This window comes from Myotis brandtii, unplaced genomic scaffold (assembly GCF_000412655.1).
Source record: "Myotis brandtii unplaced genomic scaffold, ASM41265v1 scaffold112, whole genome shotgun sequence".
In the NCBI taxonomy this organism is placed as follows: domain Eukaryota; kingdom Metazoa; phylum Chordata; class Mammalia; order Chiroptera; family Vespertilionidae; genus Myotis; species Myotis brandtii.
In genome coordinates, this window is record NW_005353838.1 from 7,070,649 (window position 1) to 7,095,767 (window position 25,119).

The following is a 25,119-nucleotide window of genomic DNA, read 5'->3' on the forward strand; positions in this document are numbered from 1 at the left end:
AAACCCACCAAGACTGAGCGGCTGGGGGCAGGTTGGGAAATCCCACCCAGATGGAGCGGCTGGGGGCGGGTTGGGAAAACCCACCCAGATGGAGCGGCTGGGGGCGGTTTGGGAAAACCCACCCAGCTGCAGCAGCTGGGGGTGGATTGGGCAAACCCACCCAGCTGCAGCGGCTGGGGGCGGGTTGGGCATACCCACCAAGCTGGAGCGGCTGGGGGCGGGAGCGAAGCCCGCCTCAGCGGGTTTTGCTCCCTTCTCTGCTTTCCTCCAGCCACAGTAAGCCCTATTCTTGCAGGAATCTTCCTGCAACGGGCCTCTAGTTATATATAAAGAGTACCCAGGAAATTACTTTTTAAAAGTTCTCTCATAAAAACCTTAATCTGCCTGGTTTTGTTTTTGTTTAATACAAGGCTGCCATTAAAGAAAGAAAGGATAGCTACCTCAGGTTCTCAGTTTATTCTGTTTGCCTTAAGTGTGATTCAGTGATAGATTCTCCCTAAATCATGAAGACCATTGACCAAACCCCATATACTTCCTCCCTTTCTCTTTTTTAGTATATAAGGAACTAAGGGTAAGCAGTTCATTGATTTATTAAGGGACACTTAATTAAACTTATTTCTCTAAGGCCAGCACATTTTCACTTTATCTTTTGACACCACTTGCTACTAAACTAGCGCCATCTCTCTCCTGGACAACTGCAGTTAACTGTTCTTCTACACCCATATTAATTCTTTATCTCCATCCACAAGAATCACTGCAGCCAGAGGGATCTGTTAAAACTGCAAATTTAATCATGAATTTCCCTCCTAAAACTAAAAAAACCCACAAACCCCACAACCTTATTTTTTAGAGCAGTTTTAGATTTAGAGCAAAACTAAGCAAAAAGTACAGAGTTCCTATATCCTCCGGTCCCATTCCGACCTACCACCCCATAGTCCCACACCAGAGTAGTATGATTGTTATAATTGAACTTACATTAACACATCATTATCACCCAAATCCATAGTTTACATTAGGGTTCACTTATTGTACTTTCTATGGGCTTGGACAAATGTATAACGTATCCACAATTATAGTATCATACAGAGCAGTTTCACTGCTCTAAATGTCCTCTGTGCTATACCTGTTCATCCCTCCCTCCCCCTAACCCCTGGCAACCACAGGTCTTATTGTCTCCAGTTTTGCCTTTTGCAGAATATCATATAGTTAGAATCATACAGCATCTTTGCCATGCCTACCAGTCTTCTTTTTTTTAAACCCTTACCTGAGGACATGCTTAGAAAGAGGGAGGGAGGGAGGGGGAGAAAGAGAGAGAGAGAGAGAGAGAGAGAGAGAGAGAGAGAGAGAGAGAGAGTGAGAGAGATAGAGAGTGAGAAACATTGATTGGTTGCCTTCCATACATGCCCCAACTAGGGAATGAGCCCAAAACTCAGACATGTGCCCTGACTGGGAATTGAACTGGCAACCTTTCAGTGCATAGGACAATGATGCTCAAACAACAACCAACTAAGCAACTCTGGCCAGCCACCTACCAGTCTTGATGTGGCTTCCTTTTGAAATCCTTAGTTGAAGGACTTCAGCTAGATTTCAGGCAGTTCTGAATGATGGTTGTTTTGTAGTTTAGTTGCAATTCTGATGTGGTTGTGGGAGGATTCTAGTATCGCATTTACCTAAGCCACTCTCTTGACTGGAAGCCACTGTTTTTTAAAATTTCTGCTATGCTGCATTTTCAGTTACTTGAATGTGCCCAGTTTCTATATCATGTCTGTACTCTCTGCTTTCACCACTCACTTCATTTGCTCCTTTTTATATAAGTAGTTCTTTTTATCCTTTAGAGTTTCGCTGAAATATGATTTTCTCGGGGAAGTTTTCCCCGCACCACACCAGGTCAGGTTTCTTGTTACAGATACTCAGAGCCACAGGTGATCCTGATCATAACTGTTATGTATTTAACATCTGTTCTCTCACAGTAAAATAGAAGCTTTATGAGGATAGGAACCATATTTTTCCCCAAAGTTGCATGCTCAGTGTTCAATATTCTGTCTGCACAAGCTCAATAAATATTTTGTTAAATGAACATTCAAGTATTGATGGAAATTTATACAGTCCTCTTCTCTATCTGTAAAATTAAGAAAATTAGGTAGACAATCAATCTGTACAACTTGGTAGCCTTTGATAAGTCTCAGATCAACTTGTTGCCTTTTCCCATATTCAAAATGGGAATAAGAACTCCCCAGATAAAGACAAGGATTATTATAAGGTTATGTAAATTAATTTATAAAACAATTTAGGACACTTTCACTCTATAAATCCAGTGTGGTATTTGGGCTTTGGTACTTATGTGGGTCATTAATGCCTTGTGGTATATTTTAGAAAACTTAATATTTTCTTACATTTCATGTGTTTCTTAAAAATAAAATATGTAGTAGCTAAAATTTAGCTTTTTTTGGTCAACCCTTAAATGATGCTTATTATTTATAATTATGTGATAAATCAAGGAAATAATCTAATAAACTGAGTATTTTAGAGAAAGCTCATTTGATCTTTGATGAAAACCTTAATTTATATATTAATCTTCAATAAAAAAATTTTCCCTAGAAATAATTATGCAGTCTAGAATTTTGTAAAATTACTGTCTACTTATAAAACTTGCCAAAAACAGGTACTATAGAGTGAATGTTCTCTCTTTTTAATTACTTCCAGCTTTTATCATACCACGTGTAGAAATTTGTCATCCTATCTTTTCCTGAAGAATGGTGATAACATTTCTGATCCTGAACTGTGTTTCTAACCATCATTTAGCACTTGACTATCTATGTCCAGTGGTCTAAAGTAATATAGTATTTTCCATAATATGAGATATGAAGGGACAAAACCTAAGAGCTATATTCTGCTGCATGGGAAACATGTTAAATAATAGTTTTACATTTTTCTTTAGAAACTTACCACTAATTGCTATTCTGAAAATGCCAAGTACACTTGACCTTATTCTAAAAATATTGAAATTTAAGCACAAGTTAGTCATGGAATTACTCACTGAGAACAAAGAAAAGAACAATTGGCCAAAACCGGTTTGGCTCAGTGGATAGAGCGTCGGCCTGCGGACTGAAGGGTCCCGAGTTCGATTCCGGTCGGGGGCATGTACCTTGGTTGCGGGCACATCCCCAGTAGGAGATGTGCAGGAGGCAGCTGATCGATGTTTCTCTCTCATCAATGTTTCTAACTCTCTATCCCTCTCTGTAAAGAATCAATAAAATATATTTTAAAAAAAAGAACAATTGATCATGTTGAAGATTAGCATACAAGTGGTAGATTTTAATCAAAATTGTATCATAATTTTTCCAGCTGTGACCCTGCATGTTAAAAATTATGAAATATGTGAGTCAATAAAAAGAGTTTACTGAGTGCATAACTGAGCAAGGCCTGTGCACAGATCCCACAGGGTGACGAAGAATGGAACAATCTCAGGAGACCCATTTAAGAAAACATTAAAAACTTATAGAAAATACCTCTATGATGGCTTCTGCATTATTCAGATTACTCAAAGAAAAGACATTGGCAATGCAAGTTGAAATAGGTATTTTTATTTAGAAACTTGCTTTGTCAGTGAGAGAGTAAAAGTTACAAACATTTTAATTTAATAAAATTAACATATCCTTAATCCTAAAAACATCTCTTAAAAGCCTTCTTTTTCTGAAACTGCAGATCATTTTAACCCAGGGTTTTTCGTTTTGTTTTATTTGTTTGGCTTTCTTTTAATGTCTCTCATGGAAAAAGATGCTGCTGATTCCGCTCATGCAAATAACAGAACATGTGTAGTATGACTTGTTTACAAACACAACAAATTTTCCACTTGAGTTTGAGTTGCCTGCATGCATGTGAGTTAATATCTCTATTGCTGTAGCTATAAAAGTCTACTGGCACAACAGTGAGGTTTTATGCTATCTCCTGAGCATTGAGAGTTACATTGTGGTCATATTTTTTTTAAAAAGTTCTGCAGCAAGACAGTTCTCCTGAAAAATATCCTCATTCCCTAATCATAACTTAAAATTGCTATAGATTAATATCACACACTAATGTATTTACAGGCATACCTTGTTTTACTGATTTTTGCTTTATTATACTTCGCAGATACTGCATTTTTTACAAATTGAAGGTAAGAGCCTCCACCAGCAAAAAGGTTACAACTTGCTGAAGGCTCAGATGATGATTAGCATTTTATAGCAATAAAGTATATTTAATTACGGTGTGTGCATTGTTTCTCAGACATAATGCTGTTGCACACTTAACAGACTGTAGTATAGGGTAAACATAACTTTTATATGCGTTGGGAAACAAAACATTTGTGTGACTCAGTTTAATATTTTCCTTATTGTGGTGGTCTGAAACCAAACCCATACTATCTCCAAGGTATGCCTGTACTTTTAAATACATTAGGCTTCCATGCAGGTTTTTAAAAAGTACTTATTAAATGACTTAACCCTATAAATTATTTTCTAAATGATTTTTATATATGAGACACTGAAAGTATGAGATAAATAAATATTTAAAACATGTTTTAAATAAGTTAAACCAAAACTGACACCTAGTAAGTAGAGGTTCAAAGATCATGTGCATAGATTTATTTTTAATTTACTGAAGGAACATAAAGCTTATCTGAGGGCAACACTTAGAAATCTTCAAACTTATTGATTTTTATACATGGACACAAGAAAGACTAAATTCTAAATGTAAAAGTAGAATGTTAGGCTTAGAATTTGAAAATCTTGGCTTGAAGTACATAGTTTTTTTCTTCCTTTTAATTACAAGGAATAAGGTAACAGGGTTAGCCTTCCACACTGTGATGCTTTGTGCAAACGCCAAAAATGATACATCACATGGCAATAATTTTGTTGATAAAATTTAAACAAATCTCAAATTATTATTTTTAGCATAAAAGTAAATATTAAACTGTACTTCTGTTGATGGATTTTGTAGATGATAAGATTTATGGAAGTTCTTATTGCTCTCCTAATGGCACAGTTTAGTATTATGGATAGAAAAGCAAGAAAAGGTGAACCTTAAAAAATAGTGTTTCCAGTTTTAATGAGTACTATTTGTCAAGGAAATGGGGAGAATATAATAAGAAGGCCTCTTATTAGAACCAGCAAAATCCTTTTTTAGGAGGTGCTATCAATACGTGCAAAGTTGTCATAATTTAAGGTCCATTTTCTACTAGCAATATACCTGCCAAATTTGGCAATTTAAAGGAATAGTAAATTGGATATTGATTTTGAAATTATAGCAAACAGCTGTAGGAAGCAATGTTTTAAAATGTTGGCGTAATTAGTTTTAAAAAATTATTTAACAGTTATTATATACATTCAGAACTTTAATTTTTTTTATTTTTTCTAAAGTCAGTTTCCTGTGTGTTTTATATACACATAAAATCACAGAATGTTAGCATGGGGTGGGAAAACATCAAATTTCACAGAAGAGGCACCTGAGGGTCAGAGAACAGATCTGGGGCTTGATACAACTTCATGTGAGGTTCTCTCCTTCATAACTTAGGTCTTAGGGGATAGAGATGAATGCTCAATTGCTTTATAGCTTTCCTGCTGGGTTGTGGTTGCATTAATAGCAGGAGGACTCTGTTCAGGGCTCTTTTGAAGAAATCTGTAAAACAAGTACTCATCCCGAAATTCATAGTCATTGGTGATGTGTTGGATGACTCCTCCTTGCACCAGTCTGTCTCCATATATAACAGCTTCACCACGGTCAGATGCGAGGCCAACTTCAATTAGCCAGTTCACCAGGTCACAGCCACAGAAGGTCCCAGCCGAAGTCTTTGCACCACACCTGTATGTCAAAGGAATGATTCACCCATATGGTCTGTAAACTTGGTATCAGCACTGCATGATAGAAGACAAGCAAGGAAAAATAGGAGGAGACAGGGAAAGACAGCATGATAGTTAAAACTGTGGCAGGAATGACACTGTTATGAGTATAATGGGTTTAACTCACGTAACCCTAGAAAGACCCACTGGAGAAAAAATGCCAATAACGCCTGTGAAAATGGAAATGCTTAAACCAACAAAACCCACTCAGATTATGTAAATTTATCTACAAATAAATATTCTTTTTATAGTAGACTAGAGGCCCGGGGCATGAAATTCATGCACTCGGGGGGTTCCTCAGCCCGGCCTCCATCCTCTCACAGTCCGGGGACCCTCAGGGGATGTCTGACTGATGGCTTAGGCCTGCTCCCAAGCCAGCAGTCAGACATCCTCAGTGCTGCTGGGGAGCCACTGCACTTGCCAGCCATGAGCCCGGCTCAGGGCTTCTGACTGAGTGGTGCTCCCCCTGTGGGAGCACACTGACCACCAGGGACAGCTCCTGCGTTGAGTGTCTGCCCTCGGGTGGTCAGTGTGCGTCATAGTGACTGGTCGTTCTGCCATTTGGCCGATTTGCATATTAGCCTTTTATTATATAGGATGGCCTTTTATGATCAAATACATTCTGTAGACAGTTGAATATTATATATTTAGTAAGTTATACTCAAAGTTATAAATAATTTATCTCAGAAACATTAAATAATATTTTTACAAGCTCCTTAAGAAGGACAATTTTAACTAAACTACTCAAATGAACTTTGTATTTTCTGCTTATCACACTGCCCATGAATAGCCTTTCTTCTTGCCCTCAGCAGCCAAGACAGATTTACTGATGATATGTCAGCAACTAGCTGCATTAGGAAGCAAGGGAAGAATAAGTGAGATCTGTCTTGTTACAAATCTAAGATTTTTAAAATGTATTAAAATGGTCTTCCTAATGAAAATATAGGGTGCCTCAAGGAGAAACAAATAAACAAGGGAAATAAATGTAAAAAAAAACACCAAATGAATTCTGTACATTTTCATACAAATGTGCAATAGACAATATGAATCTGTTCAGAAGCATCAGTCAAGCTGTAAAACCCAAAGTGCTTGACAAAAGGAAACAGTGGATGAAAATCAAGATGAAATGACTGGGAAACGTATATGCATATATGCATAGCCCATGGACACAGACAATAGCATGGTGAAGGCCTGGGAGGGGTGGGTGCAGGGTGGAGGGGGTCAATGGGGAAAAAAGGGGACATCTGTAATACTTTCACCAATAAACAAAAAAAGAAAAAAAAGAAAATCAAGATGAAATAAAGAATAGGTGACAAAAATCTTAAAACACTTAACCACAAATGAATATACATTAGATTTTCATATAAAAACTAGAAAAGAAAAAAAAATTAGAAAAGAGGCTAATATACCTGAAAAATTTTCTCAAGTACATAAAAACACGATAGGTTAATATTAGTATTTTACTTATTAATATCTTAATTTATGCTTTGCAACCAAAACATCATTTTCAACAGAAGCCTAAATATTAGAACCTTAATCTGAGCATTCATCTTGCATGCTGAGTTTTAATTTATAGCCCAACACTTTCTTTTTAAAAAAATATATATTTTATTGATTTTTTACAGAGAGGAAGGGAGAGGGATAGAGAGTTAGAAACATCGATCAGCTGCCTCCTGCACACTCCCCACCAGGGACATGCCTGCAACCAAGGTACATGCCTCTGACTGGAATCGAACCCGGGACCCTTGAGCCTGCAGGCCAATGCTCTATCCACTGAGCCAAACTGGTTAGGGCTTATAGCCCAACACTTTCTAACCAACACCAAGGGAATAATATTTGCTTCCTAATGACTGATCAGGCAGGTAAAGCACAGCTCATGGAATTGCAGAGAGGCAGAGAATGTGCCACTGTGCAGGCTGCAGGGCAGTGCCAATGCCAGTGGAGCCCCATTCTGCCTCCCGGGACCGAAGCAGCTGGCAGTCCTGCAAATGGCAAGAGCTATGCTTCCTGATAGTGGGCAATAACAGGGACCTGGTAGAGCAAATGGGGAGTTCCCTTTAAAAATTATAAAAAGTAGTTTTAAAAAATAATTGTGTTTGGCCCTTAAGGGCGAGAAACCAACTTTTCTTCATAGTTTACCATTTCCAGAAACTGGACTAGGCCCATTCCATAGATTTTGTCATCTAACTTGAACAATCCAGAGACCCAGCCTCTATTTTAAAAAAGAGGAACACTAAGGTTTGGAGAACTGAACTTGCCCAGTGTCACACAGCTACTAAGTGGCATACCCAGGAATTGAGTTCTAGTATTAGTCCCCTATTAGTGCCCACCCAGTGAGTCCCCTTTTCACTAGCTATATCAGGCTGCCTTCTGGTTATTATAAAATATAGTGGCATAAGAATATGTAAATAAATCATGTAAATGGTAATATTCATACATTTTCAAATTTTCAGTTATAGACATAAAAGTATTTGGTTTTCTGGTTTGTTTTTATCTCTTTTTACAACAACTAAAAATATTGGTAACATTTGTTTTTTGATTTCTTGCTGCATACTCCATATCTTGAAGATCAGAAGAATAAATATGATACCTTAGACTAAAGATTAGGACTTGAGGTGAAAAATAAGCAGCAGAATTAAAAGTTTTCAGTGAATTTTCAGTTTAAGTTTATTAAAAGTAAGCACTAAAAGGAGATATTCAGTTTCTCCATCACACTAGCCACATTTAAATAGCCACAGTGGCCTAGTGGCTACATGACTGGAAAGATCAGATCAAGGTTAAGAGTGGTTTTACTGTCCTCCACATGCTAATTTAAACTGTGATGCAAATGCTAAAAAAATATTTTACATGCTGTGAAAGACAGAAAATTCTGAAGATGAGAATGAAATTTTTTTAGTCTAGTTCTTTTTTGGGGGATATCTTTGTACTTTTAATTTTTCTGTGAAACTAAAACTGCTTTTTAAAGAGTAAAGCATTTTTATTTTTCAATTAAAGTTTACATCAATATTATTTTATATTAATTTCAGATGTACAGTATAGTGGTTAGACAGTCATATACTTTACAAAGTGATTGCTCTGATATTTCAATACCCACATGGCACAATACATAGTTATTAAAATACTAGAGGCCTGGTGCACAGATTAGTGCATCGGTGGGGTCCCTTGGCCTGGCCTGCGGGGATTGGGCCAAAACTGGCTCTCCAACATTCCCCGAGGGGTCCCAGATTGCCAGAGGGCACAGGCCAAGCCGAGTGACCCCACCAGTGCACGATCAAGGCCGGGGAGGGACCGCGGGAGGGCTCCAGGGTGTGTCTGGTCCATCTCGCCCAGTCCCAATCAGCTGGACCCCAGCAGCAAGCTAATAACCTACTGAGAGAGTCTGCCCCTTGGTGGTCAGTGTGCATCATAGCGACTGGTTGAACAATTGAAGGAATGGCCAGACACTTAGCATATTAGGCTTTTATTACATAGGACTAAAGGCCCAGTGCACGAAATTTGTGCCCTCGGGAGGGGGTGTGTCCCCAGCCTGGCCTGTGACCTCTCACTATGTAGGAGCCCCATGATCGATTGCCCCAAAGAGTTAGGCCCTGCCCACCCATCCAGGGCTCCTCGATGGACTGCCCCAAAGTGGTAGGCTGGAGCTGGGAGTTCTGCCTCCACACCGTGTGGAGCTACAGGACCCCCAGACCTCGCTGCGAGAAGCTGCTGGGCCCCACCTCCTCTGCCACATGTGGAGCCATGGGACCCCCAGGCCTGGCCACACTGAGCCACCAGGACCCACGTCCATGCCACACATGCATCAAGTCCCCGCCCACCTGCACGCGCCTCACCGTGCATGCAGCCCCACCCACCCACGCATGCCCGCTGCGCACACAGCCTCCTGGTGATGGATTGTGATGGCGTGAGGGCATCACGGCGTGAGGGCATGATGACAATTTGCATATTAGCTCTTTATTATATAGGATTACTGAATGTATTGCCTAGGCCAGTGGTCTCTGAAAGGTTGGCGACCGCTGCCCTAGGCTGTACTTTACATCCCTGTGACTATTTTGTAACCACCAATTTGTACTTCATACTCCCTTCACCTTTTTTACCCAGTCCCCCAATTCCCCTTCCCTCTGACAACCATCAGTCTGTTCTCTATATCTATGAGACTATTTTTATTTTGTTTGCTTATTTATTTTGCTCTTTAGGTTCCACATATAATTGAAATCATATGGTATTTGTCTCTCTCTGTTTGACATATTTCACCCTCTAGGCCTAATCATGCTGTTGCAAATGTTAAAATTTCTTTTTTTTTATGGTGAGTAATATTCCATTGTATATAGGTACCACCACTTTTTTACCCACTCATCTATTGATGGGCACTTGAGTTGCTTCCATATCTTGGCTACTGTAAATAACAAGCAGCAGAATTGATTAAGAGAAGAAATTTCACTTCATTTTCTTGACAGTATCATTAGTAATATGAAATAACTAGGGCTGGGGAATACAAAATCACTTCTAAATCCAATGTATCTCAAAGTTTTTTGAGAGACACTAATAGTTAACATGAAGTTAATGTTAATATTCAAGTACATTTTGGTCCCTTCTAACGTTTTCCTGTTTTTAAGGAAATAGGAAGTTATATGACACTTAAAATTATAAAAATCAAAGTGATAATGGCTCTTATAGTATGCTGTTTCTTAAAATATAAACCGGCCCATACTATTTTAACTTTTGCATGTATATATGATATTAAAAAGAATAATCATGTAGTTAGTCATAACTGCATTACAAACCAAAATTATCAGTTAAAATATAATTATCTGGAACCTATACTTACCTTCTTTCTTTGACTATGTTTTGGATACAGAGGTCACGGTGGTAATGGATAAATTGTTGACAGGTCATTTTTATTTCCTCAGGAACAGGAGAATCCCTGTTTCCTGCTGTTTCTTTATTGTTCCATAGAAATTCAAGTCTGAAAACCAAAATTGAAGGAGACCGTTTTTAAGGAAAGAAAAGCACCGAGAGAGAACCCGTCCTGCTTATTACCCCATCAACATGGCTGTTTCAAAGCTGTCATTTACTAAAGCTGTCATCTGCAACACCAAGACATCATTAGTGTCTGAAGCAGAAACATACTTAGCTTGCATTCAGTTTCCTATTCAAAGTAGGCTAGGGTGGGAGTAAGATGGGGTGCAGTGGGGTATTTTATTAAATTGTTCTGGACATTTTATAAAATAACCTCCAGACATGTTTGACCCATTTCAGTTTCTACCATAAATGAAGTTTCTTATTCTACATTCTACTGTTTGAAATGCAAAAATAATTTACAGAGATCAATTATTTTATTTAATCATTTCCCAATTTCAGTACCCAAAAGGCACATAATGGAATCTGGAGTTCAGAACAATTCTGTTTCTGCCAGCCCAGAGTAATATTAAGTTAAGTAATATTTTAAAAAAATATTACTTAACTTTTAAAAATATATATTTTTTATTGATTTCAGAGAAGAAGGGAGAGGGATAGAAACATCAATTATGAGAGAGAATCATTGATCTGCTGCCTCCTGCACTCCCCCTACTGGAGATTGAGCCTGAAACCTGGGTATGTGCCGTGACCTCCTGCTTCATAGGTGGATGCTCAACCACTGACCCACACCGGCCTGGCTCTGTTGACTATTTTAATTGATTAACATTATGAAGCTGCTAAGTTCAGTGACTTTTCTATTATACTTTTCCTCTCCCATGACAGGATTATGACTCTAACAACTATATCTTAATGATGATGTTAATGATGATGAAAAACAAGGAGAAGTAAGAAAGAACAGTTAACATTTGCTGGGCACTTTTTATATCATTAGTAGTAGAAATTCCATTAGCACTTATAGTTTCTACTAATTTTGACTTTGAAAACAAATGAAGTACAAGACTCTTTCAAACCCCCTCCCCCACAATTTCTCCCACCCACAAGTTGGAGTATTCTCACTTCATTTTTCTTTTCTTTTCTTCTTCTTATTTTTTTTAATCCTCGCCTGAGGATATTTTTCCATTGATTTTTAGGGAGAGTGGAAGAGAGGGGAAGACAGAGAGAAACATCCATGTGAGAGAAACACATCGATTGGTTGCCTCCTGCACGCAACCTGACCAGGGCCCAGGCTGGGGAGCGCCTGCAACTACAATATGTGCCCTTGATTGGAATAGAACCTGGGACCCTTCGGTCCATAGGCCGACGCTCTATCCACTGAGCCAAACCAGCTAGGGCTCCCTTCATTATTTTTCATAAAGAAATTTTCAATATGAATTCAAAGTAACTCTTCACCAAGCTAATAATGGCACAGATAGAAACCAGCATTCATCATTTCTGGTTAAAATGCAAATTACAATGTTAGATTGATAATTGTTTTCTAATATTTTCTGTGCAATTATTTACAACAAATATGTGAATTAACAGATAAACTGTCTGTGGTGATGGTTTACACTTTCTGTGGTCTCCCAGCAGTTAGCTACTAAAGACTTAAAAATATCAGTTCTTAATAGGTGGCTTTGTCATCAACTTTATGTCAGGGTAGGTAGCTCGATATTAATAAAGGAAGGGAGCAAAGGGAATCAGACATTAAGAAGCCTCATCAGCTGGGGAGCTGAGTCGGACACTGAGCCTGCTTCGCCAGGAAGCTGCAGCGTTCATAGGCTTCCCAGGGCACCGCTGCACCAGGACCCGATCCCTGAAGGGGCAGTATGAGTCATTACAGGTCATTTCCAGAGAAGGAATAAAAACAGCAGGAGAAATTCCTCTGCTGGGCGCATGCCCAGTCAGTCGAAGCCAAGATGGTGCAGGGGGAGATGCTTCTACTATGAGGTATGTGCAGTAAGAGCCAAGCCTGGGAGAAGGATTGGATTGGATAAGGGACACAGAACCCTGAAAGATCTAGGAAATGGATTTCTTAGGGGGAGGAACCAGCAGAAGCCCATGAAAGACTAGGAAGTTGATTGGTTAGTCTGAAAAAGCACCTAGTCCTTACCAAGCCCAAGGTAATAGAATCAGCTTAACAAAGTTCTCCCTCTGTAACACGGGCTCTCCCCATTTGTTCCCGCCACCTCTTTCCATAGCAGCCATGTGGCCCTAGAAGCCACCTGGGGTCCGGCACACCCCATGAGCTCCAAGTGTGAGCCTGTGTATGGCGATGCAGCGCCAGCTGGAGGACAGCCAGGAACAGAAGCTAAGCTAGCAGGACAATGACAGAGGCTGAACTGGACTAAGCTTTCACATGGACTGAACCAATGGCACAGGATTTCTGGGCACTGGTCTTTGTTCTGGGCTTGATGAAGACAAGGCTGGACTTCGTTCACAGCAGGACGGAACTGCCCCAGGACAGTCCTTTGATTTTCTTTCTACAATAAACCTTACCACTAAGCCTTATCCTCCCATACGTGGGTCCCTGGAATGCTTTCCTTGGGACTCCATGAAAGGGCCTCATTTCCTCCGGCAACATCTACAGATACAGATTTTTTTTTTTCAAATAAATTTACCTTCTTTTGAAAGGTCGAATGATTAAATGTTTGTCCAATCCAAAGATGCCAAAGGAAATAAATCCCTATGGAAGAAAAAAATTAGATTTTATGAATACAACAATAACATTTCAAGACAGAGAAATTATGGAAGCCACCAAATTTAGTGATTGGGGAAGTAAACGTGTATGATTAAAGCAACATTTTAAATAGAATGCACAGGAAGACCTTCTAAAATTTAGTGCCTGGAGGCAAGTATGATATTTGGCTGCCTCTGCCCATCATCTGTCCTATTAATCATGATGAGTGATATAAACCAGTGCTGAGCAACCACACGTGTGTGCTGGCTTACTGAAGAAAATGAAAACATTTAGGGCTTTATTTCTTTGTTTTTCCCTTTTAAAAAAGAAAAAATATTTCACATTGTACTTAAGTATTTCCTTATTAATTTTCTGTTAAAACTTCAGAAATTACAGAACTTAAAAATGCTGTAGTATCTGAATATAATGCAGCAACTGAATAAAATTTATGTGAAGTGAAACTGGCTAGTGCTTAGTGAAAGGGCTTTAAAAGAGGTGATGAGGCAAACTGGTACCAGATATGAGCTGTGATCAGGATGAGGGAGACAGGAGGTTGGGAACTGCTATCTGTCAGGCACAATGGGGTAAGGATCTAAGTGCGGGTGGTGGGAGTTGGGATGGAGAATGCAATATATTACATGAGGACCTACCTTTCTTCACCCAGAACTATAAATAACCAAAAGGGAATGATCTGACTACAACACTCAATACATCCCCAAGAGAAAAATGGGATGTGGGAGTGCAGGGTGTGTGTGTGGGAAGGTTGTGGTATCTCTCTCCCTCCTTTGAAGCACTTGAGCCATAGCTGTGGGGCAGTATTTCAAACGCAACATTCTGGCATTTGTTTTTGTTTGTGAAGCTTTCCCAGTCCCAGTCCTGGGACGGCTCAGCTTGGAGTGGGCTTTAAAAATGCAAAATGCTGGGTGAGGCTATGATTTTTCCACCGAGTATTTTATAGTTCTTGAGTACAAAATCTGATCTTAGTATCCCACTGTAAGGTGGGCGTCAAGTGGCCCTTGAGATGCTCATGTCTGTCTGTAATAAATTGCTTGAGGTCACAATAATGACAAAACTCTAAATATTTCGAAAAAATTAATGTTATGGAAAAACTTGCAGGGATATCTACCGATAAATGTTAACTAACTCACATGGCCAATTATTTTAGATTTCATAAGAAAATCCAATAATTTTAAGTAGCACTTTTTATCACCCTGATACTCAATCTGGGGACTAATATTCTCTAATTAAGAGTAAGTGATTGACTACAGAATCAAATTTTGAAATTTGCACATAAAAGACATTTTTCCAGTATGCAAAATGCCATTTATCCTTAAATATTCATTTTAATAGTGACATAAAGACAACAGCACCATTGTATTGGTTCTTCATAGAATTTTAGTTTCTAGTTTTTAAATTAGGATGATAATGTCTACCTGGCAAGTATTGTGAATATTTAAATGGGAAAGTTATTATAAAATGCTTACCAATGGTAGTATATTATATCCTCTCAAGGAATGGTAACTACTATCTATACCTGGCCAACATTTACTTATACACCAATTTATAATTTTTAGAAAAGATTTAAGTACCTATTGTTCAAGAAATATCAAAATGTAAATGAAATAATGTAAACCAATTTAAGTGGCTAAACTAAAGGCTCAGAGAAGGTAAGTCATTTTCCCAAAGTGACTTATTAAGACCACAACAAAGTTTAAAAAGTGCTTGGAACATCTGTTGCTGCTTACATTATCATTCTTTATCTCAAAACCAAAGCAAAAAAAAACCAAAACGATTTGGTATTTCTGACTATAACACTCAGTGTGCATTGTGATGACTTTAACCAATATAATAATCCATCTCTACTAGAGACAGGCAGCAGCTGTCAGCTGTCACGCATACCAGCAGCTGGCAAACAAATGAAACCCTTTTGATTTAAAAGAAAAGCACATCCGTCCTGCCACCCCCAATCACCCCATCCAGACAAACAAAAATCCCTCAAAGTTCTCAGTAAATAAATACCTGGCCGTAGTTAAACACAGCACAGAAAAACTGTAACTCAACATACAGTTTCCCAGGCTCTTGGTTGAATAGCCACCATAAACAACTAGAAAGGTTCTGTAAAGGAAGGAGAAAATAGTATTTTTAAATGAAATAAGCTAATCATTTCTCTCTATCCAGAACACAGAACAATAACTTACCTACTACTTAATAATTAGGGAGAAAAAGACTAAAGGGAAAAACACCTAGAGAATATAGAGGCTTTGTCTTTCAAACAAGAAGTTTCAACCTCTCCTCTTGACAGATGTCACTCAAACAGCATCTATTCTGATCAGATTTGAAGCAAGAAGACATGAGCCACAATACAGAGCTTACATAATATATCAGGACTGCCGACTAGCCTAAGACAGGAGTGATTTTAAAATTAGTTCTACACAATGAAAACAATCACATCACTAAGCAACAATTCTTGGCAGCATTTCTTTTTGATTTTTGTTCTTAAACAGCAGTTAAAATGGCGCCGGTTGATATCATTCTGTGTAATGAGCATCCCAGTGTGAAAAGGGTAGGAGGGTCCCTCATAGATTATATGGTCCATTTTCTACTTTTAGGCAAGTTACATTTGAACCATCTCAAGTACTAGTAATTATATAAAAACAATGGACAATTCACAAAAGAGGACATAAAGGCAATTATAAAAACCATTTAGTAGTAAAAAATGCATTAAAATAAAGTGCTATATTTTACCTATAAAATTATCAAATTAAAATGTTTATAATAATCAGTGTTGATGAGGATACTTTACAAACACCTATACTACTCCTTTGGAAAACAACTTAGTAAAATTCATCCAAAGGCAGAGAAATATTTATACTATTTGATCCAAGTTTCCCAACTTGGAGAATCTATCATAAGGAAATATACTGCATGGAAATGTTTATTAGAGCATTTTAAAAAACTAGGACGGCTCTGTAAGGAATTGGTTAATTATAATGTATCTCCTCTGCGGTTTATTGAGGAGCCATTAAAAGTAATGGTTATGAACATCTATGCAGCAACGTGCAACTACTTGACATAAGTGACAAAGCAGAATCTGTATATATGATTAGAAAAATGTACTAAAAAATAGAAGACAGTAGTATGATGGATATTTTTCTTCTTTTCTCTATTTTGTAAGTATCTATTATGTGAAGTGGTTATGTTATTTTCATAATTTAAAAATTATTTTTTAAAGTTTATTTATCTGAGGAATATCTTCTGGGAGACCACACGGGCATTTATCTACTGAGGTCAGTCAAGGAGGACACTAGGAAAAAGTGGCTCTGCACACATCATGAAGATACCTCGTCTTACCAAATTCTAGGTTCAGAGTATAGAATAAGTAAGTGGTTCTAAGCGAAATAAGCTACTGGACATCTAGGTAACACAGTAATGTGAATTATTTATTCCTCTTTCCCCCAAAAAACATTTAGCTCAAGATTAGGATTCAGATGGCCTAGCTGCCACTCCCCTGGAAGGTAGTAACTAAGTTTTTCCCAGATGCCTGAATAAAACCTTTGCCAAACATTTAAAGAAATGGCCCCAAAACAAAATCAGAAGAAACATTTACAGCAAACAGGCCGATAATGAGAAGTAAACACAGCAACACATGTCGAGTCAGTTGCTGGTCTCCACTCTGTAGATACTGCTCTTCTTCCTGGACTAATATGCAGCTCTGGGAGTTACAGCGACTCTCACAATGATCATCTATAAAACAGTAAGTACAACAATTTGTAATCAGAGCTTTTTATCTGAATGCATTTTAAATTCATAATGACTTCCTAAGCAAAACACCACATATGCACATTCAGCTCTGAACCAGTATATTATTTTAGATGAAATCTGAGGAAGGCTCCTTCATGTTGTTTCAAGAGAGTTCTACTTGTAGGGTGTTTTTATCTGAAAAAAAACAAGAGTAGTATGCACTAGTTCCCTTCTACACTATTCAACAATGTAATATATATTTAAGGCTAATTTAATAATTCAAGTTTTACCTGTAATAAATGTACATATTGGTCATGCATACCCTATTTTGGCTAACTGTAAAACAAGTTTACTACTACCACTTAGCTTTCATTAAAGAGTTTAAAACTTATCAAATAAAATAAAGGAACCAAATTAAAAATATCATACATTTTATTCACATATAGAACCAAATCAAATCACAGGCATGACTCTAAAATAGAGGCGAGGGGCCTTTCCCAAGAACCTTTGTTTTCCTTCCTCAGTTCCACTATATATGGCATCAAAAGCAGGGGAGAACATTTTTACAAAACATATGTCTAACATACAGTCTTGTTTCAGAAAGTCAATGACTAAAACACACAGTTTTATGGCTCTTACCCTCAAGCTAATAATAAAAACTTTACTTCCTAAAGACAATTTATAGAAAAAGACATATGTTCCCAGAGTTTTAAACATGGTCTAGCATAATAGCTAATGGCATGGGGGAAAGTTTACAATGTTGCTAAGTAAAAAGAGAGTAGGCTGCCAAACTATCTCTATAGTATTACCTTATTTTAATAAAAATGACTGGTGTCTACCTTCGTGTAGGAAAAGTCTACAGTATATATAATCACTTGTACTTAAAATATTATGTACAAATATTATAAAAATGGATTTTAAAAAGTTCAATAATTTCATCTGCCTTTTTTATACATTGCAATATTTATTTTGCCTTTGTGCTATGCCAGTGCTTGTGGTTGAAAAATTATACTATAAAATTCTCAACTTTCTCATTCGTCCATGGTCCATGGTTTGATTTCCCTTAGATTTTATTTTAGGCTAAGGAATGATACTAATTATGTGAGCAGACAAAGCTCATTTATGATGGCTCCCATTCTATGTAAATTTCACAAAATATGACCAGAGCATTGAAGAAGTTCCTTTTGTTTTAAAAAATCAGAATTATTAATGAAGAAAATGACAAATAAGCAAAGCATAAGATTTTTGGAGACAAAAAGGCTGTTAAATAAAAGTACATGTTGAATTTGTCAATAGGCTTTACTATTAGGTATCTATATAATAAAGAGCCAGGGTCATAACCAACGAAGGCTTGACCAGACTGGAAGTCAGCGCTGGGTTGCTGTGGCGATCTAGCACTGACTGGGGCCACTGCGGGTGCCCCGACCCAGCACTGACTGCCTAGGGGGGGAAATGGGGAGGTGGGGAACCGTGCAGTGGTGGCACGTGAGCAGTGAGGGAAGGAGGCGGCAGGGAAGCGGGGAGGCAGGGAGGCAAGGAACCTAATTGGCCCTGATCACTGGCCAGGCCTAGAGACCCCACCCTTGCACGAATTTTGTGCACTGGGCATCTAGTTTCTTACACTCTTCACAACATTTGTGATATGAAAACATAATGCCTGCCTGGTGTTGCTCAGTGGTTGAGGGTCGACCCATGAATCAGAAGGTCATCGTTCAATTCCCAGTCAGGACACATGCCCGGGTTGTGGCTCGATCCCCAGTAGGGGGTGTGCAGGAGGCAGCCGATCAATGATTCTCTCTCATCACTGATGTTTCTCTTTCCTTCTCCCATCCTCTCTTTGAAATCAATAAAAATATGTAAAAAATATTTTAAAAACCCAACATAATGCCTTTGGCAATAATACGGTTGACTTATGGTTCATTATAAAGAAGACTTTTTACTGTTTCCCTTTCAACTTTAATTATAAATTAATATAACCAACTAAAAGTACACTGTAACTTCACATAAGTGTGTTATAAACAATTGTTTTAAATAATTTGAAGTCCAGACCACAAATGTTATTCAGTCTCTTAGTCTATATGCCAAAAGGCTATTACTTTGAAAGATTTCTCTTTTTATGAGAAAGGGTATATTTTAAGTATATGGATTCAAAATGTAATTAAGCCCTAATTAATTAGTCCTGGCCCTGGGGAAAGGGAGAGGGGGAAGTCTCAGCTTCTAAGACAAGAAAAAAAGGCCAAAAATAAAAATAAAAAATAATGGTGGTTAGGTTACACTTCTTGGAATTATCACTTGGGTTAAATTTATTGGAAAAATTGATGTGTGTGTGTGTGTGTGTGTGTCTAATACTACCTATTACTACATCATAAGAACTTTATTTTAAACTGAGTATTCTATCTATGCATGAATATCCTATTAGCACTTTCTTCCATCTCATTTGAGAACACATATATTTTTTTAAAATTTTTATTGATTGAGAAAGAGAGAGAAAAAGAGAGACATCAATTTGTTGTTCCACTTATTTATACATTCATTGGTTGATTCTTGTATGTGCCCAGACCAGGGATCAAACCTGCAATTTAGGTGTATCAGGACGACACTCTAAACAACTGAGCTACCCAGCCAGGGCTGAGAACACATATTCTTAATCAGCGTATCTTTTATAGGCCCATCCTCATAACCCAGGGGTACTTACTTTTCTCAGAGGAAGGCGTCGCAGGTCCACTAGAGCTTATGTTTGTTACTGGCTCTGTGGATGAGCAGCATAATTCACCTTTTCCCATGAAGCAGGAGCAGCACCCTATATAGATCAAATAACATGTGAGGACAGAGCCCAATCACAACAGAAATGGACAACTTCAAGAGATGCCAAAGCAAAACCAAAAACCAATCAAACAAAAAAAACCCCAAACAAACAAATCCATTTATACACACACACATTTCTCATGCAGTCTCATTGGAAACGTCACAAGGTATCTATCAAAAAGTATTCAAATGTACTTATACAGAAAAGTTAACACTTAGAGAGGCAGAGGATCAGCTCCCTTAAACATTGCCTTCTCACTGTATGACACAAGGAAAAATGTTTTTTGTCCATGCTGTTCCATTAGTTTCCACTGTGCTTTGGGAACTAAGAATTTGAACACTTTCCTAAAACACAGCTTTTCTTTAATCACTAATCAAAAACAGGTCCCAATGCTCTATTGCTTATGGTAGTTCATTCAAATTCCTCTGTCTGAATTAGAAAGCTCTCTTTGGCTTGGCCCTTCTCTGTCTGTCCAACCCCTCCCACCATTCAGCAAAGGCCCTTCTCTTCTTTCAGAACAAGTCTTTAGTGGCCTCCACAAACCCCGTGCTTATTTAAGGTCTCCAGGCCTAGTACGACAGGGACTGACCACTTTTGTTAATTCATCTAAACACTCTTCTCCTTTAGGTTTAGTTCAAAACTCACTGCTTTCAAGAACATGTCTCCTACTAGTTTAGAAGATGTAGTGAAAACAATTATAATTTTTTCAATAAAATACTGCTAAAAATCTCTTGCTGGTTTATAGGTAGATTGGTTTACAGAAGTCACACAGAGCCATCTTCTACAGAACTGTAAGTTTTCCTCTATTTAGTCACAGAAGTCACACACACACACACACACACACACACGCACACAGATTATGGCCACCAAGAACATTACTATGGCAGTTTTTGCCTTCAAACATAACTTGGATATATAAGTAGACCATTAGCCTTCTCTTTTATTAATTGAACTTTTGATTTCATACTGCCAACTCCTGACATGCTATTAACCCTGTGTCAGTCAGGTCTCCTTTAACATTTTATTGATAGTGCTTACCTGATACAAGTTGTTAAATTAACAAGTCTAGATGCTAAGTTTCCTAAAAAGGGTCTTCCTTAAGTTGTTACTTTTCTCTAAAACTTTCAGGTCCAAGGAAGTTTTAGGATTTAACAAAAGATTGTCTTCACAAAAGATTTATAAACAAGAATCTAATGAACTTGCAAGCTCTTTCTATTATCAACTATCATTCAAGTTCCTTATCTGACAAATACCTGTGATATTCAAGGTAGCTCAAGGAAGTGCCCTTAAACAACACATTTAGGACACATGCTATACAGGCACGTAAGAGTTCCTTTATACTTAAGGGCCATACTTGTTTCTGGGATAGAACTTGCAAAAGGTTCGGGTTCGTTTACTGGCACTGGACTCTCCTCAAAAGCAGTGTTCCCAGGCTCTGCTGCACTGTGGCTCTGAGACTGGTTGAAACCTTCGTAGCTTCCTTGGGTGGTGCGGTTCACACACATGAGTGATATGCTGGCTATCACAATGCTGCCGAACAGGGTGGCTGATGTGGTGATCATCTGCCAAAAAGACATTAAGCCACTTTTCATAATTCTATCTTTATAATCTTAGTCGGATAGGTTAAGGGTACTTTTTTGGTGGAAAATGCAATAGCTTCATAGCTATACTGTAAATGCTCTAGAACAGTGGTCGGCAAACTCATTAGTCAACAGAGCCAAATATCAACAGTACTTCTTCAAAATAGACTCGCCCAGGCCGAAAACCGACTTCTGCACATGGGCCACGAAGTTTCAATCGCACTGTATGTGCGCCCGCACGTGGTATTTCGTGGAAGAGCCACACTCAAGGGGCCAAAGAGCCGCATGTGGTTCACAAGCCGCAGTTTGCCGACCATGGCTCTAGAACAATGGTTCTTAAAAAAAGAAGAGTGTGGAAGAGATGTAAGTTACTTGTAGAAAAATTAGAGTTTGCTTGTAATCATATAAGATTTCTAGATACTTCTTTCACTGTGCATCAGTGCCATTGGTTTCTTCCACAAGTAATTTAAATAATTGTTTGCGGCCCTTCTCTTCAAAGTTTTTGCTTGCTTTAATACATAGTTTAAGCACACTTCAACTAGAGACTCTGTTATAGTAATAATAACAAAAATAAATAATTATAGCTAATATTCACTGAGTATGAACTATATGGCAATACTAGTTTAAGTCCTTTATATGTACAATTTTATTTATTCTCACAATAACCCAATAAAATTCAAAATTACAAAACAAAACAAAAGAAATCCAAATCATTCGAGGAGGTTTCTAGAACACACATCTGTGGGCCCTACCCCCTGGAGAATTTCTGATTCAGCAGGTCCCACAAGGCTCTTCTCTCTAGCTTTTCAAGCACATTTTCTCTCAGATACTTTTTGTTCTGATATTTATATTTACTACAGGATTGAAAATCAAGAATTTGGCTTTTATTATTATTGCTAACTCAATAAATGGCTTTAAATTAATCATGCTTTCCTCCAGTAGAGGAAACATAATTAAACATAATTCATAAGTGTGTTTAAGAAGACTCAGTAAGTTTCAAACATCTGAAATCCTCACCTAAAAACAAACTTAGACACTTAAAACCTTTACCATAGTTTGAGACATGACTTAACAAAGCGATGTAGGATCACCAGTGTGATATGTGGTAAGTTGGAATAGATTTTCAGAATTAATTTTAATGTAAGTATAGAAAAACACATTAACAAGCTAAAGAGAGACATTCTCAAGAACAAAACTTTCAATACATTCTTCTCACCTGTTCTTTTCCATAAAAGAAGGCTGAGTCAATGCTATCTCCACTATGTTTTCCAGTTATCAAAAGAACACCAACAAGGATAGCAGGAATTCTGGAATAACAAGGGTTTAGAGAGAAAGGCAGAATGAATAGTAGCTATTAACAAGAAGAAAATTCTGAGGTGTTCTAAATTAAGTTACAGCAGACAGAGAGACAGAACTGTTAGTCAATTAATGGCTGGGGGCCAATTAACAAAAGACTGCGCACATTCTGTATATCTGTTGGAACTTCGGATTGATTCCTAGGGGGCTACTTGGCCTTGCACCAAAGGGTTTCAGGTTCGATCCCTGGCCCCAGTCGTGGTGGTTGGATTGTGAGCAGGAGACAGCCAGTTGATCTCTCTCCCCCTCCCTCCCTCCATCTCTCCCTCTCCATCTTTCTCCCTCTTCCTCTCTCTAAAGAGCAATGAAAAAAAATATCCTTGGGTGATGATTAACAAAAAGAAAGGGACAAAGGCCAGATAGATAGAGGTAGTGTGGCTCATCTATATTTTGGAGGAAATATTCTAACAGAGGTGAGGCCATCTGTGCAGTTGGAGAGGTTGGTAGGAATCATCTCTGTCTCTCTTGCCTGGCCTAGTTCAGTACTGAGGTGCAGATCCACGCCTGACTGGTGTTTCCACAGATTAGGTTTTAACCAGGCACTATCAAACTCCAGGAGTCTCTGCTTTTTGTTTGCACGTGGTCTTTCTGGACTGCTGCCCGCAGCCAATCCACAGGAGCGGACATTTCTTTGTGTAGACTCTGCGCCTATCCCAGAGCTGGCCCACTTCATTTTCTCCCATAAATATAAATTTATGTTTATAGCTAACATAAATTCTTTCAACACCTTACATCTTTCTTCTCCCTTTCCCTTACCTATATATAAAAACACTTGCAAACTGCGAGACAATGGACATGTTGTCTTTCCTACCTAGCCATGCAGCTGCTAGTTCAAAATCCATGCCCCCAAAACGGTCTTCTCTTTTGCTGGCAATGGCCTAATAAACCCTTTCTTTCAGCCATGGACGTCAAATTTTATTGTTTAACACTGTATATACAGAAACACGTAAACAAACAGAAAGCTACCAACTTACCCCCAGCCACATATTATGATGATTCCAACAGGAATTTGTACTGTTTCTTTCTTTTTCAAAAGAAACAAAGAAATTGCTAGAAGGCCTAAGAACAAGAAATAAAGGTTGAAAGATACATAATTATTCTTGATGTTGTTCAGACTTCATGGAATTTTATTTAACTAAGTTCATTTCAGGAGCAGTCTGTAGTTTTTGCCCTAGAATTTACTCCTAAGTAAGTGCTGTCCCCAATATTTTGAAGCAGGTTTTTTAAATTCAAAATAATGTGAGTTTTCCCTCCAAACTCATGTCTTTACTCAAAACTTCTTGTTTTATACATGAGGACTTTTTTTTTTTAAAGCCCCAAATCATCTTATTCTTTTGACTGATGTGTTTGGAATCTAAGTATATTTGGAAAATGGAGGGTTGTTTTTTTAAGCGGCTATGAAACAATTCTAATAATAAAAACATTCCCATTCTATTTGTGCTAAGAAAGAGCCAGCAATTCTTATGCAGGTTGTTGGTTTTTTTTAAAAAATGCTCCAAGTCTATATGATGGACCTTAAATATAATATTAACTTAATACAAAAACAAATGTTTTAAAGTTCTTCAACTCTCCTTATACCATATACCCAATTATTTATAAAGTAATGTCTTATTTAACAAATTCTACATGCTATAGAAGCCTAGAACTATAGGGTTGGGACCACTGTTTTAAATTAACACCTTCATTTTACAGATATAGAAACAAGGGTTTGCCCAAGCCATACAGCCAGCAGAGGGCAGAGCAGGACTGGGAACCCAGCCACCTGATGGGAGGCAAGTCCAATTCTATCAGTGTTTCTAAAACTCAGATCAATGGGCCTTCAATGGTTCCTAAGACACATTTGTCAGGACCTGGAAATATCTGAGAAATTTTAAGTCCTTTTGGTATCTTTTCAATGACAATCACCTAACTGCCCACCTTATAACCAAAGTTCGGACTTATGATTTTAGAGATTATTTTTGGTTTTATATTCAGTTTGAGCCAAATGAAGGCTAAACGATATCACAACACATGGTACAAACGAAGGTTCTGTGGCCGTTTGAAGAGAGAAAAGCAATGAGAAAACCAGATCATAAACCCACAGAAATAAAGACAGGCCAAACTAAAAAAATAAACAACAAAAAACCCTAACCAGAGAAGTGAGTTCCATTTTACATTTCCTTTCTCCCCCCCCCCCCCCCCCCCCCC

At 38.0% G+C, this 25,119-nt stretch overlaps 2 protein-coding genes across 4 annotated transcripts in view; one reads left to right on the plus strand and one right to left on the minus strand.

The window, feature by feature from the left end:
- The window catches only part of SCRN3 (secernin 3), a 27,476-nt gene extending 22,438 nt beyond the window's left edge, over window positions 1-5,038 (plus strand). The window contains exon 9 of the mRNA XM_005857597.2: window positions 3,778-5,038. The gene's annotated coding sequence lies outside the window, so the exon portion shown is untranslated. The remainder of the gene's footprint in view (window positions 1-3,777) is intronic.
- Window positions 3,565-25,119, minus strand: part of GPR155 (G protein-coupled receptor 155) — a 43,785-nt gene continuing 22,230 nt past the window's right edge. For 2 of the 3 annotated variants that reach the window (XM_005857599.2, XM_005857600.2), the window contains 9 exons: window positions 23,907-23,991; window positions 22,793-22,883; window positions 21,351-21,558; window positions 19,886-19,990; window positions 17,057-17,193; window positions 15,469-15,564; window positions 13,391-13,455; window positions 10,702-10,839; window positions 3,565-5,838 (listed from right to left, as the gene is read on the minus strand). In XM_005857599.2, coding sequence (XP_005857661.1) covers window positions 5,547-5,838; window positions 10,702-10,839; window positions 13,391-13,455; window positions 15,469-15,564; window positions 17,057-17,193; window positions 19,886-19,990; window positions 21,351-21,558; window positions 22,793-22,883; window positions 23,907-23,991 — 1,217 coding nt within the window. In that variant the 3' untranslated portion in view covers window positions 3,565-5,546. Of the gene's footprint in view, window positions 5,892-10,701; window positions 10,840-13,390; window positions 13,456-15,468; window positions 15,565-17,056; window positions 17,194-19,885; window positions 19,991-21,350; window positions 21,559-22,792; window positions 22,884-23,906; window positions 23,992-25,119 lie in introns of all 3 variants that reach the window. The other variant, XM_005857601.2, reaches the window with a different exon arrangement.